Source organism: Bemisia tabaci, chromosome 10 (assembly GCF_918797505.1).
Source record: "Bemisia tabaci chromosome 10, PGI_BMITA_v3".
In the NCBI taxonomy this organism is placed as follows: Eukaryota; Metazoa; Arthropoda; class Insecta; order Hemiptera; family Aleyrodidae; genus Bemisia; species Bemisia tabaci.
In genome coordinates this window covers 14,037,302-14,059,288 of record NC_092802.1, presented here as the reverse complement: position 1 = coordinate 14,059,288, position 21,987 = coordinate 14,037,302, and the positions used below count along the sequence as shown (strand labels likewise).

Below are 21,987 nucleotides of genomic sequence, written 5' to 3'. Positions count from 1 at the left end.
CAATATTTTCGACAACCTGTCCATTATTCGGCCTACTACAGGGCTTCTTCGTTGATCGCAGTCGTTTAAACGACGTAGCAGATGATTCAGATAATTCCATTATATCTTATTTCCGTCTTATCTTAAAGAATTCCTAGCACAAAAGTTCAATGATCGAACTGTAAGGCAGCAATCGTTTCCTCCAAATCAAACTGTCAATCAAAAAGGGTACAGCCACCAGCTCTGATGATCGCAAATATAAAGTGAAATTTCATCGTTAGAGGGTCATGGCTGATGATTCGGAGATTTCTTTTTCAAATGCAAGTTCGGCAAAATGCATCGCATGAGAGCTCGTACAGTTGTCAACCTAATGTTGATCATTCAAAGTTTTAAAGTTTGGAGGTATTCATACTCTGAATGTATTGTTTCACTTTTGAATGCAGTATACTTCAGAGTTTGAGGATCGGGCGCAGTGTGACTTTATGGAGAATAATGAGCATTTTTATTTTGAGCACCTCAAGTTCTGAACTCCTTTCATTGAATAGTATTTCTGTACTTTAATTATTTCATATAGTAATTCCAATTACATAAGCTCCTTGAAACACGAAACATTATTTCTTTTGTCTTTCTCTCCCCTTGATTAGGGCATAAGTCTTGTTTATCGAGCCATTACCGTAGCAGGCACATTTAAAATTAATAAAATTGATAAATTTGATGAAATTGATACAAATTAGCATGAACGGGCAAAGTCGTAAAGAAATTACCAGTTAAACACACGTATACATCTCCGAGAAATGAGAGCCAATTCTGTGCCTTTGTTGTGGCTGGTCGTCATGGCATCCTTTTCCTTCGTGGTCGTCCAACCATACACATTTCTGCTGACCTATCATCTTCTATTTTATCTGCATGCTTACTGTAGTTACATTTGAACCGCGTTTAGAAAAAAGGAACCAAGCCACATCAGCTATTGCCAAATTAACTTGGCACTTTAATATTTAACAAGCACAGGGGCGTTAGGATTCCTTTGAAAATATTAAGGAATTTGCTTCGCATTAAGCAGAAAATTCACTGAAATTTTAACAAAAATCGGCACAACCATTTTCATGTAAAAAGTTAAATCGCCCAGTTACATTTGGCAATAACTGATGTGGTGTAGTTCCTTTCTCCTTGACGAGATCCACTTAATCTCGTACAGAAAATAAAAAAGATGCGAGACTTTTATTCAATTTTTTTAAAATAATATTATTAATTTATCCATCTTGAGTACTGCGCATGTTATTTTCACCTTCGGTCGTTTGTCTTGATTGTGCATCCGTTTCTGGAGGTGAAGCTTCATCTAAACAACTCGTCTCCCTGTATTTATAACGCACGGACAGTATGAGAAGCAAAATCACATCGAAAAGCATGAGCCCGGTGAAAAACAAAAACTGATGCGTCTGTAAAGAAGAAAACAAAAATAATTGGATGTTTTCCTTTTGATGATTTTGGAGTCAGGTGAACAAGTATAAAAAATACTCGAGGGTTTATTTACAATACTAATACGAGTTAAATCAATAGTGTTTGCACCATTAGTATAACACGCCATATCGTTTAAGTAAAAAAAAAATTGAAATGTATCAATGCATTGAAAGGCCACTGAATCTTGTAAGCCCCGTCATCTGAAGAATTCCAAGAGTTTCTGAAATTCTTCACCACCTGGTTGACAAAAAATATCCTGCTTTAAAAAATAATGATCGGATATACTTACAATAAAAAAAAGTGAAGTTGACGTAGCATTCTGGATGTAAAAAAGGGTGCAAGAACTTATGAAATTCTGAATTACCCGCTACAGCAGTTACTTCAGCAAATGCCAAGATGTAAAACTAACTGTTGTGACGGGTAGGTCAGCATTTCATAAGTTCTTGCACACTTTTTTACATTCAGAATGTTAAATCAACTTCACTTTTTTTCGGTGTAACCAAAATTAGTCTAACTGCAAATTATGTTGCCGAATCCTTTCTCGTATTTTATTTTGTGAACAGAACACTAAGTATCACATCGCCTCGAGTTAACTAATAACTCATACTATCTCAGAGAAAATATTTGTTTTCTCTTTTTCTTGCCTCCTGCAATTTAATAGCTCTACATACCCGGCTCTTGAAAAATTTAGCTGCTGAGATGAAGACAACAAGGACGTCGGCTAGGGAGACACTTATATTCAGAACGGAGGACATGATCGATTTCATCCTGTCTGGAGCCTGCGGAAGAAATTGAACAGACGTTCGATCAGTGGTTATAGAAAACTAGGGGGCTTACGCCCCTTCGCCGCTACGCGGCCCAACCTCCAGATGGCGCTTCGCACTTTCTTAAGCGCGCTTCGACAAAAGAAGAACCAAAAAAGATTTTCATACCCGACTCTCATTTTTCCAATCTCCCTCTGGCCGGAAGCGATCGGACCAATAAGAATCAAATAAAAAAATAAGCATTTATTTCAAACTTCACGTAAAACTGAAACGAAACGGAATGGAGCGTTTCGTCGCTTTTCGATAGTCTGTAGCAAATGAGTATACCTTCAATCCACTTACTCAACTAATAGACCAAGATTCAACATTGCCCGCTTACTTCAAATTTGCGGTAGATTTGAAATTACCGCCATTTTTCAGTGGCGGGAATTTCAAATTTCGCCTCCTTCTCCTAAGCTCACTCGATTGACAAGTTTATAGCATGCTGCGGCGCGGCACGGCCGGCGCACTATGGTCCCAATTCACTTTTCAGTGATCAAAAATCATAGCGGCTCTCCGTTCGAGTATAAATACAATCAAGATATGTAATCCCAATGATTTTGATGCGCTGAATCCGAATTTGACCTCCAATTTTCTCTAAAAAATCATTTGCAAAAGTTATCGTCATTTTTTCACATAAATCACAAACTGTCGTACGATTGGCTTGTTATACTTGCTTAGATTGGATGAAAACCATGCGTGACATTGCACATGCATGTACATTTCATGCAAAACTAAGGATGTTTTAATTTTTTGGCACCCCCCCCCAATTTTTTTTTTTTTTTTTTTTTTTTAGAAAAACTAAACTGAAAAAAATGAAATAGGTAGATCCAAAATTAATTTGTATTTTAGAAATGTTGAAATAAAGATTCAGAGAAGACTTTCCTTTATGTTGATTTGCCGGAAAGGCAAATCGGGTACATAATAATGTTGAAGAGCGGGGGGTGCAATATTGTCACGTTAAGAAAAATTCAATCAACAATGGAGAAATATTCGGGGAGTAAGGAATTTTATCGCAGCAACATTAACAGGTACTTTCTAGGATTGAAAAGAACATTTTTATAGATAAAACTGAGGAACGGGAAACTTTTCAAAAAATCTCAAAAAGTAGGGGGAACCAAAATTTTTTCGAAACGATCAGCCTAAAAAAGATCCATAGAAGCTACTTAAGTGAGTCTCTGTAGATGTCAAAGTGCTTAGCACGTGTTAAGGCTGCAACTATAGGTGTTTTTTAAAGCAAAAAATTGAGTATTTCTGGGGCAAACACATAGTCACGTAAAAAATTCAAATTTGGTCGAAAAAGCAGGCGTAAGCAAATATTTTTGGTTCAATTGCCTTCCTTAAGGATCTGCAGAAACGACTTAAAAGTAATTCTGAAGGTGCCAAATGTCTCAGAATATTTTTCGAGGGGCTTTCCAGGGTTGTAATACAGTATTTTGAAGAAAACACGCAGGTACGAAAAAGATTCAAAATCCGTCCAAAAAGCAAGAAGAATCAATAATTTTTGGTTTCAAATCCTTCTTAAGGATTCATAGAGACTACTTAAGCACGTTTTCGGTGGTGTCGAATGCCTCAAAAAAGTTTAAGACGACTGCAGATTGATTAATGGCTAAACTTGCCAAATAACGTTATTTTAGCCACCGAATTCGAGACCTAATAAATTCGATTTCTCGAGAAAAAGCAAACCAAAGCACGAAATATTTCTACTGTAGCTTCTCAAGGATGTGTAGAAGGTACCTAAAGGTGTCTCATTAGGTGACCTTTGGTGACTTTTTTTTAAAACGAAAGTACGTGGGAAAAATCGGCATTTTTTCATGAAAAATAGGTATCCAACTTCTACCTTGTGTAGAATGTATCAGAATGCCTCGGAGAAAAATTGTAATTAGTGCGTTACAATCCTCTTAGAGTCCTCTACAAAATGGTGTAACCAAGAATTCCGAGAGACCATTTCATGATTCAGGAGAGGCTCCGAACGCTTTGTTAGAAATAGCCACTTCACGGGTCAGAAAATACATATCCGACTATTTGCACAGTTTGTGACACTTTCAAAGTGACTAGACATTTTTTTGAGGCATACTACGTGTAGTTTATGACCCGTAGATACTATATTTATCAATTTTGACTCGAAAAAAAAATGTCGTCCAATTTCATAAATATCGATTTTTGAGCGCTCCCGAGCGGATTGGGACCATAGTGCGGCGTGCTGCTAGCTCGAAACTCGCACCGACGCCTACAAACCTAAAAGGATACTTTAAGCATTGCGCAATGCGTGAAGTAGCCCCTTGGGTTTGTAGGCGTCACAGCGCGTCTCGCGCCGAAATCCGTTCGAGGATGACGTTTTAGTATTCGGTGAAAACTTAGAAGGGGAAATATTTTAATTCACATTACAATGCGTTGTATTGGCGTAACTCTGAATTCGGCTAATTTAAACATTTCAAAAATTACGTCATTTAACAAAGAAAACCATTTTTGAGCAAAAATATATTCAGAATGTTTTGAGACGCAAACAAAGTTCATGTAAAAGTTAGCTTACAGTTGAACATGGTTATTTGGCGAGTAGAAGTGTGCCGCCAAATTTTCCTTGAGTTTTTTGCAACATACCTGTGTAAAGGTGAAAGATATGTAAGTGACGCTGAAGAATATCTCAGCCACCGATACAACAAAAATTTGAGGTATTGCCCAGAATATGTGCAGTGTTCCTGGAGGAGTGATTACATGCAGATTGCCAACCTGTAAATAATGGAATTTTTCACTTTTTTAATGACAATGATCACTGACCATGTCGAATCAGACAGCCAAGTCTTTTGTTAGCTATTGAAACATGTTTGGAGTGAAAGTTATACTTGTAACAAGCTGGTGAAATGGTGCTGGATGTCCACACCATTTCACCACCTTATTACATACTGTTTAGGTTATTTCTGAGTGTTTTTTTCTCGTTATATTTGTAAGTTGTTAGAAGAAGTTTATGGCTAATAGCCTGCTGTGCGAGAATTTAGGATTATTTTAGGGGCCCTAATGGGCCTCCAAATAAAATGTCTAATCTAGGACCAAGCATGAGTGTACCCAATTATTTTTTGACGAGGGGCTGTTAATTGATTGCTGCTCAGTGTGATGGTAACTTACAATTTTTGAGTGAACTTTTTGGACCACCAGTGTAAAGACCCCACCACTTTCGACTAAAATATCTGATAGAATTTCCTCATTTTGAAATGATACTCGATACCTGCAGAAAGAAGCATGGAAATATACTGTTATACCAGAAAAAGAGAGAAATTGGACTATAGAACCAAATTAAGTGTCCCAAAACACGTATTGTAGTTTTTAACGAACCAACCGGAAGTGTGTATGTTAAAAGGAACTGTATGTGCATATAGTGACCCTCATAGACCATCATAGATCCTCTTAGCATAAATACGTTCAAGCTACATACCCTACCGTTTACTCTTCCAGCAAGCTCGAAATCATCAACTACTTAAAGAAATGTATCTAACAGAAATAGTAAACAGTAACATTTTGGTGTACCTATCCGGTGTGGAATGTCTTGTAGTCGAAGTTTTCCATACAATTTTTCAGTTATTGAAAATGCGTTTGGCACCCTGAACTCTGCAGTAATTCAACGATTAATAATCTCCCCGTCCCCCGGCCTTTCATTTATCAATAAAAAAGAAACTATAATATCTTATTTTCCTACTTTATAAATGTTGAGGATAACTGGAATGCATTTTGCAGTAGGGAAAAAGGCTATTTTTAGCTTATTTCAGAGGCAATCAGTATTCTAATAGTAGTACTAATTCTAGTATTCTAGTATCATTAGTATTCTAATGTAGATTATAGATGGCGTTTGTGAAAAGCCAGAAATTCTGATAAAGCAAAATGCAGTTAAACTATTTACAGCATGCGACTCCTCTTTTCGTAATTTTGAGTTTTAAAATCTGAAGTTTGTTCATGTGATCATCTGCCACTAATCCCCATCCAAAAGGTAACATTTCAATGGTATTAAAATTAGCCTCAGGTCCTAAATAACATGTTTTAATATTTTTTTATTTCTGTTACATACCTGCCAGAGTAAACCTCCATTAACTCCGTGACCAAATCTTCAGCTTGAAGCTGGAATTTAAATTCATCATCGTACTGATTCTTCAAGACTAGCGTTCCAGCTATGTTGTAAATCACTCTTGTAACCAAACCAATAAATAAAACGATTAAAAAACAACGATCTAACAGTGAAAACATTTAAATGGATTCCATGGCCAGATTTAGGGGGTGGCCACATGGACCGCGGCCCATGGCGGTAAATCTACGGGGGCGGCAAATTTTGCAATTTTTTTTAAAATGTAGGTATAAAAAAATCGGATTCCGAAAAAAATATACAAACGAGAGAAGGCGACAAAATCTCTCATTTCCTGAGAGTATAGTAAATTATAATTTTGTCGTCTTTCGGTGATACAAAAGACAGCACCTTCAATAAGTCGAGTTAAGAGAGAAACCAAGCACGTAATTTGGCCTGGAGCAGCGCGGTGCAGAGAGCAATGATGAGAACTTGAGATGAATAGGAAAAGCCCTCGGCGCGGCGCGGCGCGGCGGCCGGCATGTGAAGCATATTAGCGCCTACACGACTGCATGAATACTTCACGCATTGCGGCAAACACAGTGCGGTCAGCAACGGTCGACGCGACGTGAGATGCATAGCGCCTACAAGACTACATGAATACTTCACGCATTGCGTCAAACACGTTGCGGTCAGCTCGGCGCGGCGGCGGAAGTTAAAATTATTAAACTACATTTTTGTTTGTTCTTTCATAATTTTTTTTTGTTAATTTCTTAGGTATGGAAGGCGTTGTCCACACAGAGATAGGTTTACGAAACTTAACTTTTGCGTCAAGTTCCGTGAAATTGTGCTAGTAGTGTTGACAGGGCTTTCGCAAAAAATGTGTCCAACACGAGTAAACGCGTCTTATGCACCCATTCCCCTCCAGCACGTTCACTTGATGATTTTCATTGATGTTTCAAAACGAATGAGAATGGGACGGCAAAATCCAGGCGGCCCATGAGTGGCAAATAGGTAAATCCGGCCCTGGTGGATTCAGAGAAAATATTTGATTTTAACAGCCTCTGGATGTTTTAGGACGTTGATAGTTCATCAAGAATACAAATTCGCTCAGAATGAAATGCAGGTTCAATTGAATACTTCCCTTAAAAGCATACTTTGTACATTGATCCAAATCCCGGCGCAACAGAGTTTTAGACTTGGTGAATATTTTTTCTTGACGTAAACTCATGACGTCGAAGTAAATTACTGCTGTTAGGTTTATTTCTATGAAATTATAGTATATTCATATGGCTTTAAACCATCAATGTTATAGTTTTCTCACTTTACTGTAATTTGTTTGAAAAAATGGAATATCACTTTAATATGAAGTTTAGGGTAACGTATTGTTATTTATAAAACACGTATATGTTTATGAAATTTCCATTAATGTGCAATACCTGAGTCTAGGCATGTTGGTCAAAGATTTTGAGACCTCGTCAAATCCAGGAGCTCTTTGAACTTCGGCAGCTCCATCGCGATTAGATAGAACGTATGATACACTCTGCAACATGATTCAAATGAATTTCATAAAAAAAGAGAAAACAAAAAGCTTCCAATGAAATTTACATAGACTATGGTAAGTCTTTAAAATATTTTTTAATCAAGCCTTGAAGAATTATCAAATAATTTCAATGACCGCGTTATAAATAAAAGGTATGTTACAAGTGGTTTTGAGACTTATCAATTTCTTTTTCACGTTTATTTTTCCTCACACGAGATCAGTCACTGCTCGAGATTAACAAAGTTTTTGTATACTCTTCAAAAAGATACTGTAGTAATAATTAAGAAAAGAAACTTCACTTGGAGGACCTCAGAAATTCTACACTTTCAAAAGGGGTATAATGCGGGCCGTTCCAAAATGCTAGGAATGTTAAAATGTTATTTATTTGGAGCCATTATTCTGTGCTCTGAGATTATTTCTTTCTGCACATCGTGATGTGCTCAAATTTTTGAGTTGCAATTTCATTTAATTCCTTATAAGGTTTTAAAAATCATATTCATCTCATGATTTCTCAATGAATCACTCTAGAGGTTGATCAAAATGTAAAAATATTTTTGCCAGCTCCTAATTTTAATTTGCTCTTTTAGATGCATAGTATTCATCAGTACTATAAGTAATACACTACTCATCAAATGACTATCTCAGTATCCTTATTTGATTATTTTTACATGATGAACCACTAACCTGCTCCTCAAAAATTTGAATATCTGTGGTCCAGTTTTTGAGCATGGGAATTTTTCTGCAGGGCAGTCCTGAATTTAACACAAATGTTTCGCTTATTGATCGAGATCCATTCACCGGGATGTCTGTCCATTGGAGCGATCCAAGTGGTGCAATGAAGTTACGTCCGGATATGGGAGGGTCTAGTTCAACCTGACATGGGAAACCGTTGAAAATCCTTAGCTGACCTTGTCCTGGAGCAGGAAGTTGTGCATATGATGGCTGAAATGCAATTAAAAAAGGCCTAAGGAACTTAGTGATCGTCGGTGACTGAGATCGATTTGGTTTTAAAATAATACAAAAAAAATAAAAATTACAGAATTTCAAATATTGATCGACATTCTCGTATGATCAGGTCGTAGAGCATCAGAGAGAGCTGTAAGAGCGACTCATATGTAAGCATCTAAATTTTGGTTGAGCTCCTTAAAATCAAATATGTGGATTGGTCCAATTTCGTCGTAGTTCTGCGCAGTACTAAATTAAATGTTCTCTAAATGTTCCAACTCCCAATATAAGGATTCAAGGTTGTTTCTAGAGAATTATTCGTATAATTAATCAAAATTATAGGTGAAGTTAAAGTCTGTTATTTGGTTCTAGTCTCTACTCATTTACGAGCGAATAAAGTCTAGGTTGACTGGTTGGTTGGTAGATACGTTTATTTGGTGTTTTTACCATTTGAGCAATTAACACCTTAGAGGAGAGATCAAAGAAGAGTAGTACAGAATTTAAAAATTTAAAAAGTACGGGTCACAAAAGGGTTCTCTTACAACAGAGGTGCGTTCATTCCCGTGAGTGCAAGATGCGCCTTCAATTTTTTCGTATGCAACACAGGCATTCAGAGAGTAGGAATAGTTGAATCGTGTAACCAGGCGTTGTCATTGACATTACATCACTTATGGCCTCGCGTCGCCGCGGCAAGACTTCATATCAGACGGAGCCGAAGTAAGTCTAGATAGACTGAAGTTGTACCAACCTCGAGTTTGTATTCGACATAACTTGAAATGAGGAACGCAAGTGCGCACAGCGCTGCTCCGATGTTGATGAATTGGAGTGGTCGCTTGATGCCAATTTTGGCCAGTGCTGGATACACACACCATTGGAACAACGGGATGAAGAGAATGCATAACAGGGGGTTCAGGGTTCCCAACTGGTCCGGTTTGATGACAAACCAGTTCCCAACAGCTCCGTCCATTTTCGACGCTTGGAAAACCCACGTGGATCCCTGGAGACACGGAGGGAAAACGGAAAACTTTTTTTTTTAGTCGGTATCTTAACTCGTCGTTTCACGAAGGATGGAACGTAAATTACATTCCAGATTGCAAAAATGACTCGAACAATTCAATTTTTATACAAGATGTACCTTTGCAATTTTCATCCAAAGTTGTTGTGATTTTTGCACGAGCTCGGAGGAAGAATCAGTGGCAATTTTAATAAGAAATATGCAAGTTTTTCCAGGTAAAAATTCAATTCACCAGGAAAAATTTGGCAACATTGAAATGGAGTTACGTTTGTTCGTTCGGGAGAAGACGAACTATGGTTGAACCCATCAACAATGACGCCTCTTTTTCGCGGACGCTTAAATTTGTTGTTCAAAAAATGTAAGCTCCATAATGATAAGTCCAGAGCTCTTCATGTCAACATAATGCTTGTTTATCCAATTTGCGCGTCCAAAAATACTCTAGTAAGTAGACAGTGGTAAAATTGCAGTTGCACGTTACCTATGAGTGAACGAAGATTTGCACTTGAGAAGCCACTGACAATGATCTCAAAATGACATCATGCAAGATTATGTTTGAAAAATATAAATCCTTAATAAGCTTAAATCTATCGATTATTATTCTCCACCCAGCACCAAAACTTTCTCTCCTTTAAAAAAACCGGAAATTGGACTCTTTTACAGTTAAAGTTATGCCAACTTACAAGTTTCGTGACTCTCGTCATCCACTTATAACAGTGGCGTTCTTGCAAGTTGTCAACACAGTTTTTTTCTTTCATTTAAATCCATTAAAAATATTGTATATTTGATTGTTTCAAATACATTTAAATGGAGAAAAAACAGCATGGCCGACTGGCAAAAATCGCCACTCATCAAAGTCTATGATTTAACTGCTATTTAAGTATGCTTATTAATTCTGCCGTGCTAAGGAGGAAGACCGTATGAGCCTTCATGCGTTGCCAAATATCCTTCAAGAAATCTCGAATTTTCGGAAATATTTGTGAACTTTTGACCACCAATTTTTTGAAGAAACTTGTTCGTGATTCGATCTAAAGATTCTGAAAATTTTAAGGAAAAATATGCATAACTCTCTGAGGCAATTAATATTTTCTGAAAGGTAATTTGGCAAAATTCGAGTGCTTATACGGCGTTTTTCCTTAGCACGGTAGAATTGATCTCTGACTGGCTATCACCGCACCACCTGGTATTCCAGTCCGCGTTTACACTTACATACGATGATCCACATAGAACATCAGAGTGAATTTTCTTTTCCGTGATAGTAAACAGTATTTCCCTTACCTGTTGGTTAGCAAGAGCCCAGTAAATAGGTACTGGGATGTACATCGGAACCACACGGAATACTTCTCGAATGTCTTTCAATAATTGTTGGTCGAATTTGTCTTTAGCGTATTCTAGCCAATGAGATGGTTTTTCTGTCCCGTCGCTCGATGAAAGTTTTTTTCGTAAAGCATACTGTGGGAGCAGAAACAAGTATTAGGTAAGAAATGGACCGACAAATGCTAATAAAGCAAGAAATGCGATAAAAGGACAACAGGAGATACAATCCTACGATCATATTTTACATCAGTCCATTGGGCTTGTAGCGTCCGGAGTTATTTACCCGGTGGTATATTGATTCACGTGTGTTGTGAGGGGAGGTTTGACAGATGCTACAGGCCACACGCTATAGCGAAAAAAAAACCTGGGATAGGACCGAAGATATTTTTTAAACATTTTGATTTTTTCGGACGGCATTTTAAGTATATTTACTACTTTCTACCCCTTTTGATTATGAAAAATGCAATGTATAATGGAAAAAAATTCACGAGCTCTCTTTTTTTTCGGTCAGCAGAATTTTTTTTCACGTTCGTACATTTTTACTATATAATATTCATCGTACTTGTTAGAGACGATTAAGCCAACTAGTTCATTAAATTTAATTGTCCGCAGGTAACAAGGGGACGAGGCGACGGGGACGTCCCGTAAAGGGTTGGCGGCAGGGCGTTGACGAAGAGATGTTGCGGTGTCAGTTGCCCGATAACCTCTGGGAAGACAGGCATATGTGGCGTTTGGGTGTCGTAGAACGCCAGAGTGCGTTATAAAGCGACTCTATATATATATAGGTAACAAATAATGGAAAAAGTAAGGAACACTGACTCAGCTTTAATAATGCTTAATTTAAAACGAATAGTTTTCAGATTCCGATTTGTCTGGTTTAAGTGATAAAATATCATAAATAAATTATAAATGGAGCCTTAAGGAAAGCGCATAATGCCAGTGAAAAAAACTTAGGGCATGACACCAACGATATGTACAAAATGGGCTCTTAACGTTGTTTATCGGTGCAATCGAATCTGATGGGGCGCCGTAAAATGTATTGTATTTTTCTAATACATAACAATTATTCACGCTTTTTGTGTCTGTTTGTTGCATACGCAATGAATTTGAAGGCGAACTTCAAGTGGACGGTACCTGCCAATAAGTTTGTACGCATGGTCTATTGGTTCTATCAGAGGTTATGGAGGGAGATTATAATGTAAGGCTCTTGAATACATAACTATTCGCGCTCTCCTGGATGTTTCTTGCCTATGCAGCAAAATTGAAGGCGAATTTTAGGGGGACAATGCCTGCCTGTAGGTTTGGTTTCAATAGATGTCCCTTGTATTCATGGAATATGGAGTAGTGTAGTTGTTGAATGGAGAAATACTAAAATAAGTTGAGACTCACCGAAATACACTTCATCGTGTCTAAAAGAACATTCCCTTTCGGTTGTTGCATCCTATACCAAGGTTTCCCCGACACAAATAATCCTGAAAAATTAAATTCAACAAAATAGGTGCTGAGTCAAAGAAGTAACCATTTGCATTTCTAAGAACCACTATTTCCTGATCCACCCGGATAAAATGGATATGATTTTAATAGCATTGTCTTTAAAACATTGCAGCCTAGAAAAAATGATGGACCTTTGCACATTTCAAAACTTCAATGCCCACTGTGACTTTGCCGGCTGAAGTATAATTAATACTCACTCCATTTAGTTGCAATCTTTAATTCGCACACCTGGTGTTAGAAATTGTGTACTCATTTAGCATAGCTAACTCTTTGAACCTCTCGGCGCAAAAAACGCCCAAAAAAACAAAAACGTAGTTTTCATGGTTTGAAGTTTTACGCTCTGATCTATCCACTCAGAGTACGGCGCGAAATTGGCGCAGGATTTGTTTTTCACGCCGGATATTCACTCAGAGTAAATCATTGATTTTTAACATTGTACGATAATTGAACGGCCCCTTTGGGCGTATCTCACCGAGAGCTATGAACGTGAGTAAAGCTGGAACCCCAAAGGCGAGCGGCCAGCAGGACTCTTGACCGAAGCATTTGAAGTCCTGGCGTAGGACAGGGGTCGTAATGCAAGCTGTGAGTGCCGCCACGTTGATCATGAAATAAAAAATTGCGAAGAAGTTGGCCAGTTGCTTTGCTTGTTGCGGCAGAACGAACTGCTCCCCGCCGAAAGGATTCACGCACGGTCTCAGCAGACCAGACCCTATCGCCGCCAAGGTTAGTCCAGATAGAGAGAATACTCTAGAGAATAACAGATCAGAAAATGTGAGAGGAGAATCCAGTGCATTTCAGGATGAAATTAGCAGGTTCAAAATTTCACCATTGTGTAAGCCACATTGGAGTACGTCTAAACTTACACGGAGGGAATGGTCATCCGAATGTTTTCGACATAGGAAGGTTTCGTCGTTTCTCCCACGAAAGAACGTAATTACATTCCAATGATTCCAAATCTCCCTTGCTTGGAAATTGCCAGGAGCACTTTTACCAGGAGAATCTTGGACTTTTCTAACTGAGAAATTTCACAGATTTTTCATGCAAAATTCAGACAAAAATTTCACAGGTAAATTCTTGTGAAATATTGGGGTTTTTCAGTCAATTTTGCAACCTTGAGATGGATTTATGTTCCTTCGTAGAGGAAATGAATAGTTGTGCCGATATTCGTCTGATCTACACCAAGAAAAAGTAACCCTAAACAGGCGAATTTTTGCAAGTGGATTTGGTCGACTTTTTCGATCAAAACCCAATGAAGAACTTTTCTTGACCCAACTCAATCCACTGATCTGTTGAGCTCGTCAATAACCGATGTCTGATTCAAATCCAGAATTTCCTCGACCCACCTTCGGGAGGAGGTCGAAAAGTAGATGAAAGTAAACAGTTTCACCAGGAACATTGGCATGTCACAGAATTATTAGAAGATGACAAGCTGAAACGAAATGAATTTAATGCAGATACCTGGAAGAGATAATCCATGGCGTTGCCGCGAGCGCTATGATCACGGTTCCTGTTGCGTGCACTGTCGATGAAAATATAATAGTTCTGCAACGGAAAAGTACTCGTTTTAAAAGAAAAAATAATAACAACAAATTTTTAATGAAATGAGAGAGTGCCAACTCCTTAACGGGTTGTGAGAGGACCGAGCGCTGTGGCGGTTAGGCATTGAAGCGCCTAGCCCGACCACAGACTTTGACTTCCATCGATATTGATAGAACTCAGTTCCATTACCCCATTGGAATGGAACTGAGTTCTATCAATATCGATGGAAGTCAAAAGTCTGTGGTCAGGCTGCAGAGAGCGCTGAGAAAGCGACTCTCATGTATGTATGTATGTAATAAAAAGAATAAAATTTACGCAATGAAATTGACATATCAGCAAGTCAGCAACATAGTTTTCATCTATTTAAACCTATTCCTTATACAAAGTGTCCCAGGATTAAGTACGAATATTGAAGGAGTCGATTTTTTGCGTCAAAAGAAGACGTTTTTGTGGTATAACTTTCTTTCAAAAAACGCTTTCCGTGGGGGCCCCATTATCCCCCTATTATCAGCTCCAATTATTCCCTATTATCTCGAAAAAGATGAGGTACAGCGAGAAAACGCAGGAGACATTTTCTCAATATTTTTCAACGCTGAATCTTGCGTGGTGCCGTCAAAAATCAATTTTTGTCGCTAGAAACATTAATTTTGGCCACTTTTAGGTTCGATACCCCCCCTGACCCCTTTAAAATGAGTTTTACCTTTTTTGGAGGTCAATAATGAAAAGAACGCTAAAAATTATTCCCCGTTACGAATTTTCATTAAAATTGGTTTATAGACACTGCCGTAGTGTTAAAAAGACGATTGTTTTCCTTCAATTTTCGAGAGTCGTGGCGCCTAGGGTAAGCGTTTTTGGAAAAAAAATTACACCTCAAAAACGTCTGTTTTTGACCCAAAGAATCGACTTCTTCAATATTCGTATTTCTTCCTGGGACACCCTGTATTCTCGAATAAATTAGGTGCCTAAAGAGGAATCTAATGGCGAGGCGTGAATGATCGATTATATTATCGATATTTCTCCATTTGAAGCTATGGCGAAGAATCGATCTTTAAAGTGTTCGCTACGAACACCCTGTTAATCGATCTATTGCCATAGGTTTAAATGGCAGATGAATCGATGTATCGCAAAGCATGCCACGCCACTCGAAGAAGCTGCTCGCTTCTCATGCGCGTTGTTTACTCCGCTTTACAGACTTAACAGAGTCTTTAACAGTTTTGAATTTGATTATTTTACAGTTTTTGACTTAATGCAATCGTTAGAAGTTGATAATTGTTTTGTTGTTCCGCTTGGTTTAAAAGTCGGAACATGATAAACACCTGTGAATGCGAAAGAACAAACTCAAGAATCCCACAGAAATTTCATTGACCATGAACCGCGCACTCTTGCTTAGGTCAAAAAAGGTTTGATTCCAATCAAGAAAAAGAAAACATTAAAGTGTCGTACTTATACTTCCCTATGTAGACATCCGCCAAGATTGCACCAAATACTGGGAGCAGATAGCGAAAGAAACAAAATATGTGGTAAATTGTGATAGCGTCATTCTCTGAGTAACTTAAAGCGTTCCGCAGATAGAGGACCAAAATGACTGAAAATTTCAATACCGCACGTAAATGAATGTTTGAATGAAAGTGTAGAAAAATTTGCAGAAAACACCAGCATAAACTAAAAGTAGATATCTATCGAGAGAGTGGGGGTTCTAAGGTACATATTTTTTCAGGAAGCAAAGGGGTCCTTAGAATGTCTTTAAAATTTTTAATATTGATACTCGTGTCAGTAACAGGAGGAAACGTCAAAAATCAATATATTACCTACAGAAGATAGGTGATAGGACTTTGTCCTCTGCTATCTCATGTCTGGCATAGTTGCAACAATCGCCCCACTTACAAACTTTGCCTTACTATACATACCACTATTTGCGCCAATGGGCTCTTTTCTACCTATCTCACAAATTGAGGGCGGAATAGAAACTTGTTGTTGACTTCATTAGTGGGAACCAACATTTTTATTGCTTCCTTTTAATTAAGTAAATTTTTAATTTTTTAAACATCTGAATGTCCTATTCAATGGACTGTCACACGAACACTGCCGTGCTAAGGAAAAACGCCGTATGAACTTTCGAGAGTTGCCAAATTTCCTTCGATAAAATGTTCATTTTTGAGGGAAGATATAAATATTTTTCCTTGAAATTTTCTGGGACTTTAGGCGAATTTGCGAGCAAAATTATCTGAAAAATCGGGAGGAAAATATTCATAAGTTTACCTGGAAATTCGTGTTTTATCGAAGGAAATTTGGCAACGCCTAAAGGTTCATACGACGTTTTTTCCTCAGCAGGGCAGAATAGTAATCAAGCTTACTAACCTCTCATTCCATAGTATGAATAACCCTCACAGAGCTCATTTCCGATGATGAAGAAAACGGACTTCGGATACTTTAGCGGCTACAAAAATTCACAAATACATTAATGAGTTGGTGAAGGGATGATAAAAGATTAGAAAAAGAAAATTGTTACGTTGGCCAGAATAGACTTATCTACGACCATTTAGTGGTTTTTTGCAGATCTTGTCGTAAGGTAGCGCAATAGATATGTCCCAGGCAAATAGAAAAATCAGGCATTTTGTCAGATGCCTAGGCAAATAGTCAAATATTCTAACTCAGATTGAAATTCTGATTCTTTTCCTAATTTCAGACAAAACAATTCATTGCTCCCGCAAGAAAAAATTATCAGTAAAAATTTGCGCACGCAATAGTATTTTAAACAATTCTTAGCTCCTGAAGAGACACTGATCTTGAAATTTTCATAATGTCGTAAAATACAGAATTTTCGGAATTTCAACAGTTAAAAATATGAGAAAGCAATTGAAGAGGAAGAGACAAAAAGAGTTCGTAGGTTTGATGAGTTATTTTTCACAAAATAATGAAAAATCGTGAACTCTTCGCCATTAATTCACAAAATTTTGTAGACTGTCAAGATTTGACTATCTGCCTAGGCATTTGACAAAATTCCTGATTTCACTATTTGCCTGCGACAGATATATTACCATCAGCTAATGTTATCTCCCTGTTTCAAATCCATTTTTTCTCGAAGAACCAAACCAAGACTTTCTGTCCTCTTCCCTAAACTCATTTTAAAATCAGATTTTTAGGTTTTCGGCTACTCATAATGCGAAAAAAAGGCTGAGCTATTAGCCGACTTAACAAATATAATATGCAATGATTGCAACTCACGTCATGCTTTAATAAAAAAAAAACAATGTGCAAGAAGATGTCAATATATTTACAATTTTACCTTAACATGATGGACACGCAAACGTTTTGACCAAACAGTTTGGTCTTCATCCGTGCAAAGGAAAGAATAGAAAATAATAAAAAATACTGGCAAGATGCATAATAACAGAGAAAAAGGGAAAAGTACTACAAAACTGCTACAAGCTACATTTTAAGGTAAAATTGTAAATATATTAAAATCCTCTTGCACATTGTTTTTTTTTTTTTGTTTTTTTTTATTAAAGCCATACCATGACCTGAGTAGCAATGGACCACTTGACAAGGCACGAATTTCAGCATTCTGATATAGGCTTCTTAACCAAAATTTCACGTACAACACGACGCGCACAATGAAAATTACCGAAATCAACTCCTTACGAAGATATTCAATAGTTCTTGATGTGTGAATTCAAACCACCCGCTCATTAAAACTCAATGCTCTACGTGACTCACATCGCGCGTTAAACGTTATCATGACAGTCTCTGCGATATAAAAATCTGGCAACCTCAATCTTGACGCTTTGGCTTAGCTATAGCAAATTGCTTATATGTAGTTTGAACAACACATGGTGGAAAATGAACATTGCTCGATTGAGAAGATTGCTGAAACCGTTGTAGTGCGCGATTTGACTCACTTAGAGCTTTGAGTTTCTTGTGAGCGGGCAGTTTAAATTCCTTGTAACCAATGTGAAATACAAACGTTAATATCTTCGTTAGGAGTTGGTTTCAGTAAAATTCGTTGCGCGAATCGTGTTTTGCGTGAAATTTTGGTTAAGAAACATGTATCAGAATCCGTTAATTCGTGCCTTGTGTAGTGGTCCATTGTTGCATATTATATTTGTTACCACCTTGGTTTTTCGACTTTTCGAAATTAGACTAACAATTCGAATTTAATCGATGGAATGGGAGCCGATGTATCAATTTAGGCTACGTCCGCCATCTTAAATTTTCAAATTCAGAAAATTCAACTTGAAACGCATCATACCCAAAATCTAAGCTCAGATTCGGCTTCCTCGTGAAAAATCGATGCTATTTCATGTATCATATGTTACCATAGCATAAAGGAAAGAGGGTAATCGTAGGCGTAAAGATTCTATCAAAGCCGGCCGGCATGCGGAAGTAGGCACAGAATTCAAACGTTTGAGCTACGCCGCCAGGCGCCAGGCGCCAAGCATTTGGTTCGTCTGTTTCCGAGAAAACGAACTTCTTCTTACTCATCAGCTGACCCACTCCGAATCACCCATGTTGCCACGTCGGCCTAATATGTTAGAATCTAAACGCCTATGTTAATCTCTTTCCTTCATGATATGGTGACATATGATACATGAAATTGCATCGATTTTTCACGAGGAAGCCGAATCTGAGCTTAGATTTTGGATATTATGCGATTTAAGTCAAATTTTCTTTTATCTATTGTAAATCACCCAGGAAAATTTGCGGAAACTCATTAGAATAACAGTGTATATTCTTTTAAAAACATTGATCAAAAATAAAACATTGACGGTATTTGAATCCATTTATCTCCGAGATAACTTGAACACGGTTGTTCTACGACTTTTTACGAATGTTTTTTCTTCCTCATTGGTTGTCGGCAGCGTAGCGGCCAAAGGCCCCTGGTACTAATAATAGTTTTCAAAATCAATTTTTTTCTACATTCAAAATTCAAAGGAAATGGCAGAAATGTATCAATTGTTACTAATGTTTAAACAATGTTTCTTAGTAACATTAGCTTAACGTTGGCTAATAGCTCAGCCTTTTTTACTCATTTATAATTTTACCTACTGGCGCGACTGCAAACTATGGACAAACAGTTTGTCATTTAAAACTGTTACCTACTTCCTGTATAAATGCAATAAGAACCAGTTTTGAACTCCAGTCCAACATCTTGACCTCAAAACTATTGAAATTAATGAGCAGGCCGAGAGTTTATATTTAAGACATTAAAATTTAAATTTAATCTCTTTCCCTCATTTTTATTCTCATAATTTATTTATTTAGATTCCTCATTTTTATTCTCATAATTTATTTATTTAGATTATCTCTTTCCCTTACAAGCACATCAGGTCACGTGCAAGTATGGCGGTAGGTATATTCAAAAGAAGAAAAAGGAAGTGAAAGCTAGCGGCAATATTGTCCATAAATCGTAAACAATCGGACTAAAAAGTGTATACTGTGCATGTGTGATGAGCAAAACATCAATTTTTGAAATGTGTTGATGTACAATATTATGGTAGTAGCACTTAAGTAACTTTTTGTATAGGTTAGGTAGCCAGTGCTATGGGTTAAAATGATGTTGTTAACTCAAGTTATCATGAAAATGAAGTATTTTTTGAATTTGTCAAATTAAATAAACATTTTATTTTAACCCATAGCACTGGCTGCATAACAAAACAAAGAAGATCAATTGTTTTATACTTTTCTTCCTTTTATCTTTTCCTCCATAACTATGTTTTTCTTCTTTTTTTCCTTTTTTTTATTCATCTGGCAAATTTAATAACCATCAATTGCAAAGAACAGCATTTTTTTTATTTAGTCCCTCTTTTTTTAGTATACACTTTGACGTATTAATGCAGAAAAGAACTATGTGCGTAAGGGTTTGCGCGCAACATAGTTCCTTCAGCATGAATACGTCCAATTATTTGTCATTATGAGTTTTTATTTACTTTACTCTCCTGTTGAAGCATGCCCATCCTGTATGCGAGCCGACGCATTGCGACAATGCTCGTATAACGGTGCTCCTCCAAGAAACTGTCACTCACAATGAACTGTGCAAGCGCAAATTAGACAGCTCTCAAACATTCTCGCTCCTATCAGTGCACACTACACACATAAAGGCGTGCCAAAGCAAAAACTGCTGGCTTGTGATACGCGTTACAATGTATTAAAAAGCTCAGTGTAAAATAAAATTCAATTACAAGTTTTGCCATATCCTGATCAGACTGTATTGTAGTTTATCGCTACTGCTGGTGAGGTGTAAGTTTATCAACTTCAATTAACACAGACAACAGCTTACCTCTTGTATAATTTTCAACGGTAATTCAGATTTGAGAAACACTCTCAAGACTAAGGTATCAATGTGGTATATTGAACAGTGGATCAATTGCAATTTGATCTTAAAGACTTCAAGGAATTAGTGAGTTTTTGACTCGAATAAAGTTTTTATTTTCGTAAGTAGAGGTGTTCTCGAACAATAAGATTGTAAATTTAGAAATGCTAAATCTGTGACCCGAGAAGATTGAAATAATGTAATCTATATAATGGCGATGGAGTCGGGTTGAAAAAGCCCTTGAAGTAGAATCATCAGTTGTTCAACACACCGAATATAAACCGACTTTGAGACGGAAATCGTTCACTTTTTGACACGCAGCGCCTTTTAATAATCTTGCGAGTGCTGGGCCAAAATTCTAAGGAATAATCTGCAATATCACTGATGTTAAGGTTGAATGCATCACCGGCAACTGCACCGGTGCAAACATTTATACTTCTATCAAACTTACGATTTACTATTCTCTACCTTTAAGATGCTCTTGAAGGGTTTTTTTTTACAATTTTTAAGTATTTTTAGCAAGAAATTACGCAAAACTAATCATTCAATCCCCTCGTTATATTTATCTTACTTTATTTTTTATCTACCGCAAGGGTCATTCATTTCGCCTAACTCCATCATAATTGGACGTTTTCAACCAAACGGAACTATGTGGAATAAAACACGAGCCCTGATGAGCCACATGAACCCATAAGAATATATGCATAATAGGGCTCACGTCATAATGCACATAGTTCCGTTTGCAGAAATACGTCCAATTGAATCGTGCGTCGTGCGAAAACAGCTAATGTCCATTTTTTCAGCCTTTAATTTTTTTACGTCGATCAAGATTTGATATTATCATGAAAATGTGGCCAATACTAGTTTTATTCGGGATGATGATAATCCCAAATCAAGTTTTAACACCGCTTTCATGGTTGCATTTAACTCTAAGAAGTATTATTAACCCAAAACAACTCAAGACGGGAAAAGTGGACATTAGTGGTGTTCAGACGACACGATTCAATTCGTACCTATTAATAAGATGAATGAAGGAAAAAGTGTACCTGTGTGACGCTCTCCACCTGAACGTCTGCTGCAGTCATGTTAAAATTTGAGGACCGGTGCAACTAACAAAAATATATTTATTTCTAGTTCTTACAAAGAATAAAACAAAAAAATATCAGAGCCAAGCGATACAGAAATTTTTTAAAATGTACGAAATGTACAGTTATGCAAAACATCAATTTAAAAATCAATTAGAGAAGAAAATCTTGATATTATTAATTTTCAAAACTAACACAAATACCGCAAAAATGATCGTTTTCTATTCCTTCGTCGTCGAAATTCCGAACACGTTTGTGGAGGGACATGCTCTTTTTACATCCGAACACTACGGATAGCAATAAACGAATTTTATATTTCATCAGACAACTCTTTAAGGTCAATTATATCTATCAGCTATCTAAATTCGGTTTAATCTCCCACTTCGGTTGAGGTTAAGTTTGAAATTGTCTGAAGTGGATTTAAATCCGCACCGGACCGCGGTGTGAATGGTGT

General features: G+C 37.2%; 1 protein-coding gene across 4 annotated transcripts; it reads right to left on the bottom strand.

Annotated features, from left to right (window-relative positions):
* Positions 1-1,204: 1,204 nt before the first annotated feature.
* Positions 1,205-21,908, bottom strand: LOC109037775 (peptide transporter family 1). 4 transcript variants are annotated; one of them, XM_072304959.1, is made up of 16 exons: positions 21,495-21,908; positions 20,066-20,167; positions 16,497-16,575; positions 15,582-15,723; positions 14,058-14,141; positions 13,072-13,346; positions 12,495-12,577; positions 11,067-11,240; positions 9,525-9,773; positions 8,516-8,773; positions 7,728-7,831; positions 6,298-6,414; positions 5,364-5,463; positions 4,842-4,970; positions 2,109-2,216; positions 1,205-1,415 (listed from the first exon to the last, which is right to left on the bottom strand). In XM_072304959.1, exons 1-16 carry the CDS (start codon positions 21,531-21,533, stop codon positions 1,230-1,232), a joined length of 2,229 nt encoding a protein of 742 aa, XP_072161060.1. In that variant the 5' UTR covers positions 21,534-21,908; the 3' UTR covers positions 1,205-1,229. The 4 variants fall into 4 exon arrangements, with proteins under 4 accessions (XP_072161060.1, XP_072161062.1, XP_018908150.2 ...); XM_072304960.1 differs by lacking the exon at positions 20,066-20,167 and adding an exon at positions 20,416-20,621 and having other exon boundaries at positions 1,207-1,415; positions 21,495-21,903; XM_072304961.1 differs by lacking the exons at positions 20,066-20,167; positions 21,495-21,908 and adding an exon at positions 20,416-20,508.
* Between the last annotated feature and the right edge of the window lie 79 nt (positions 21,909-21,987).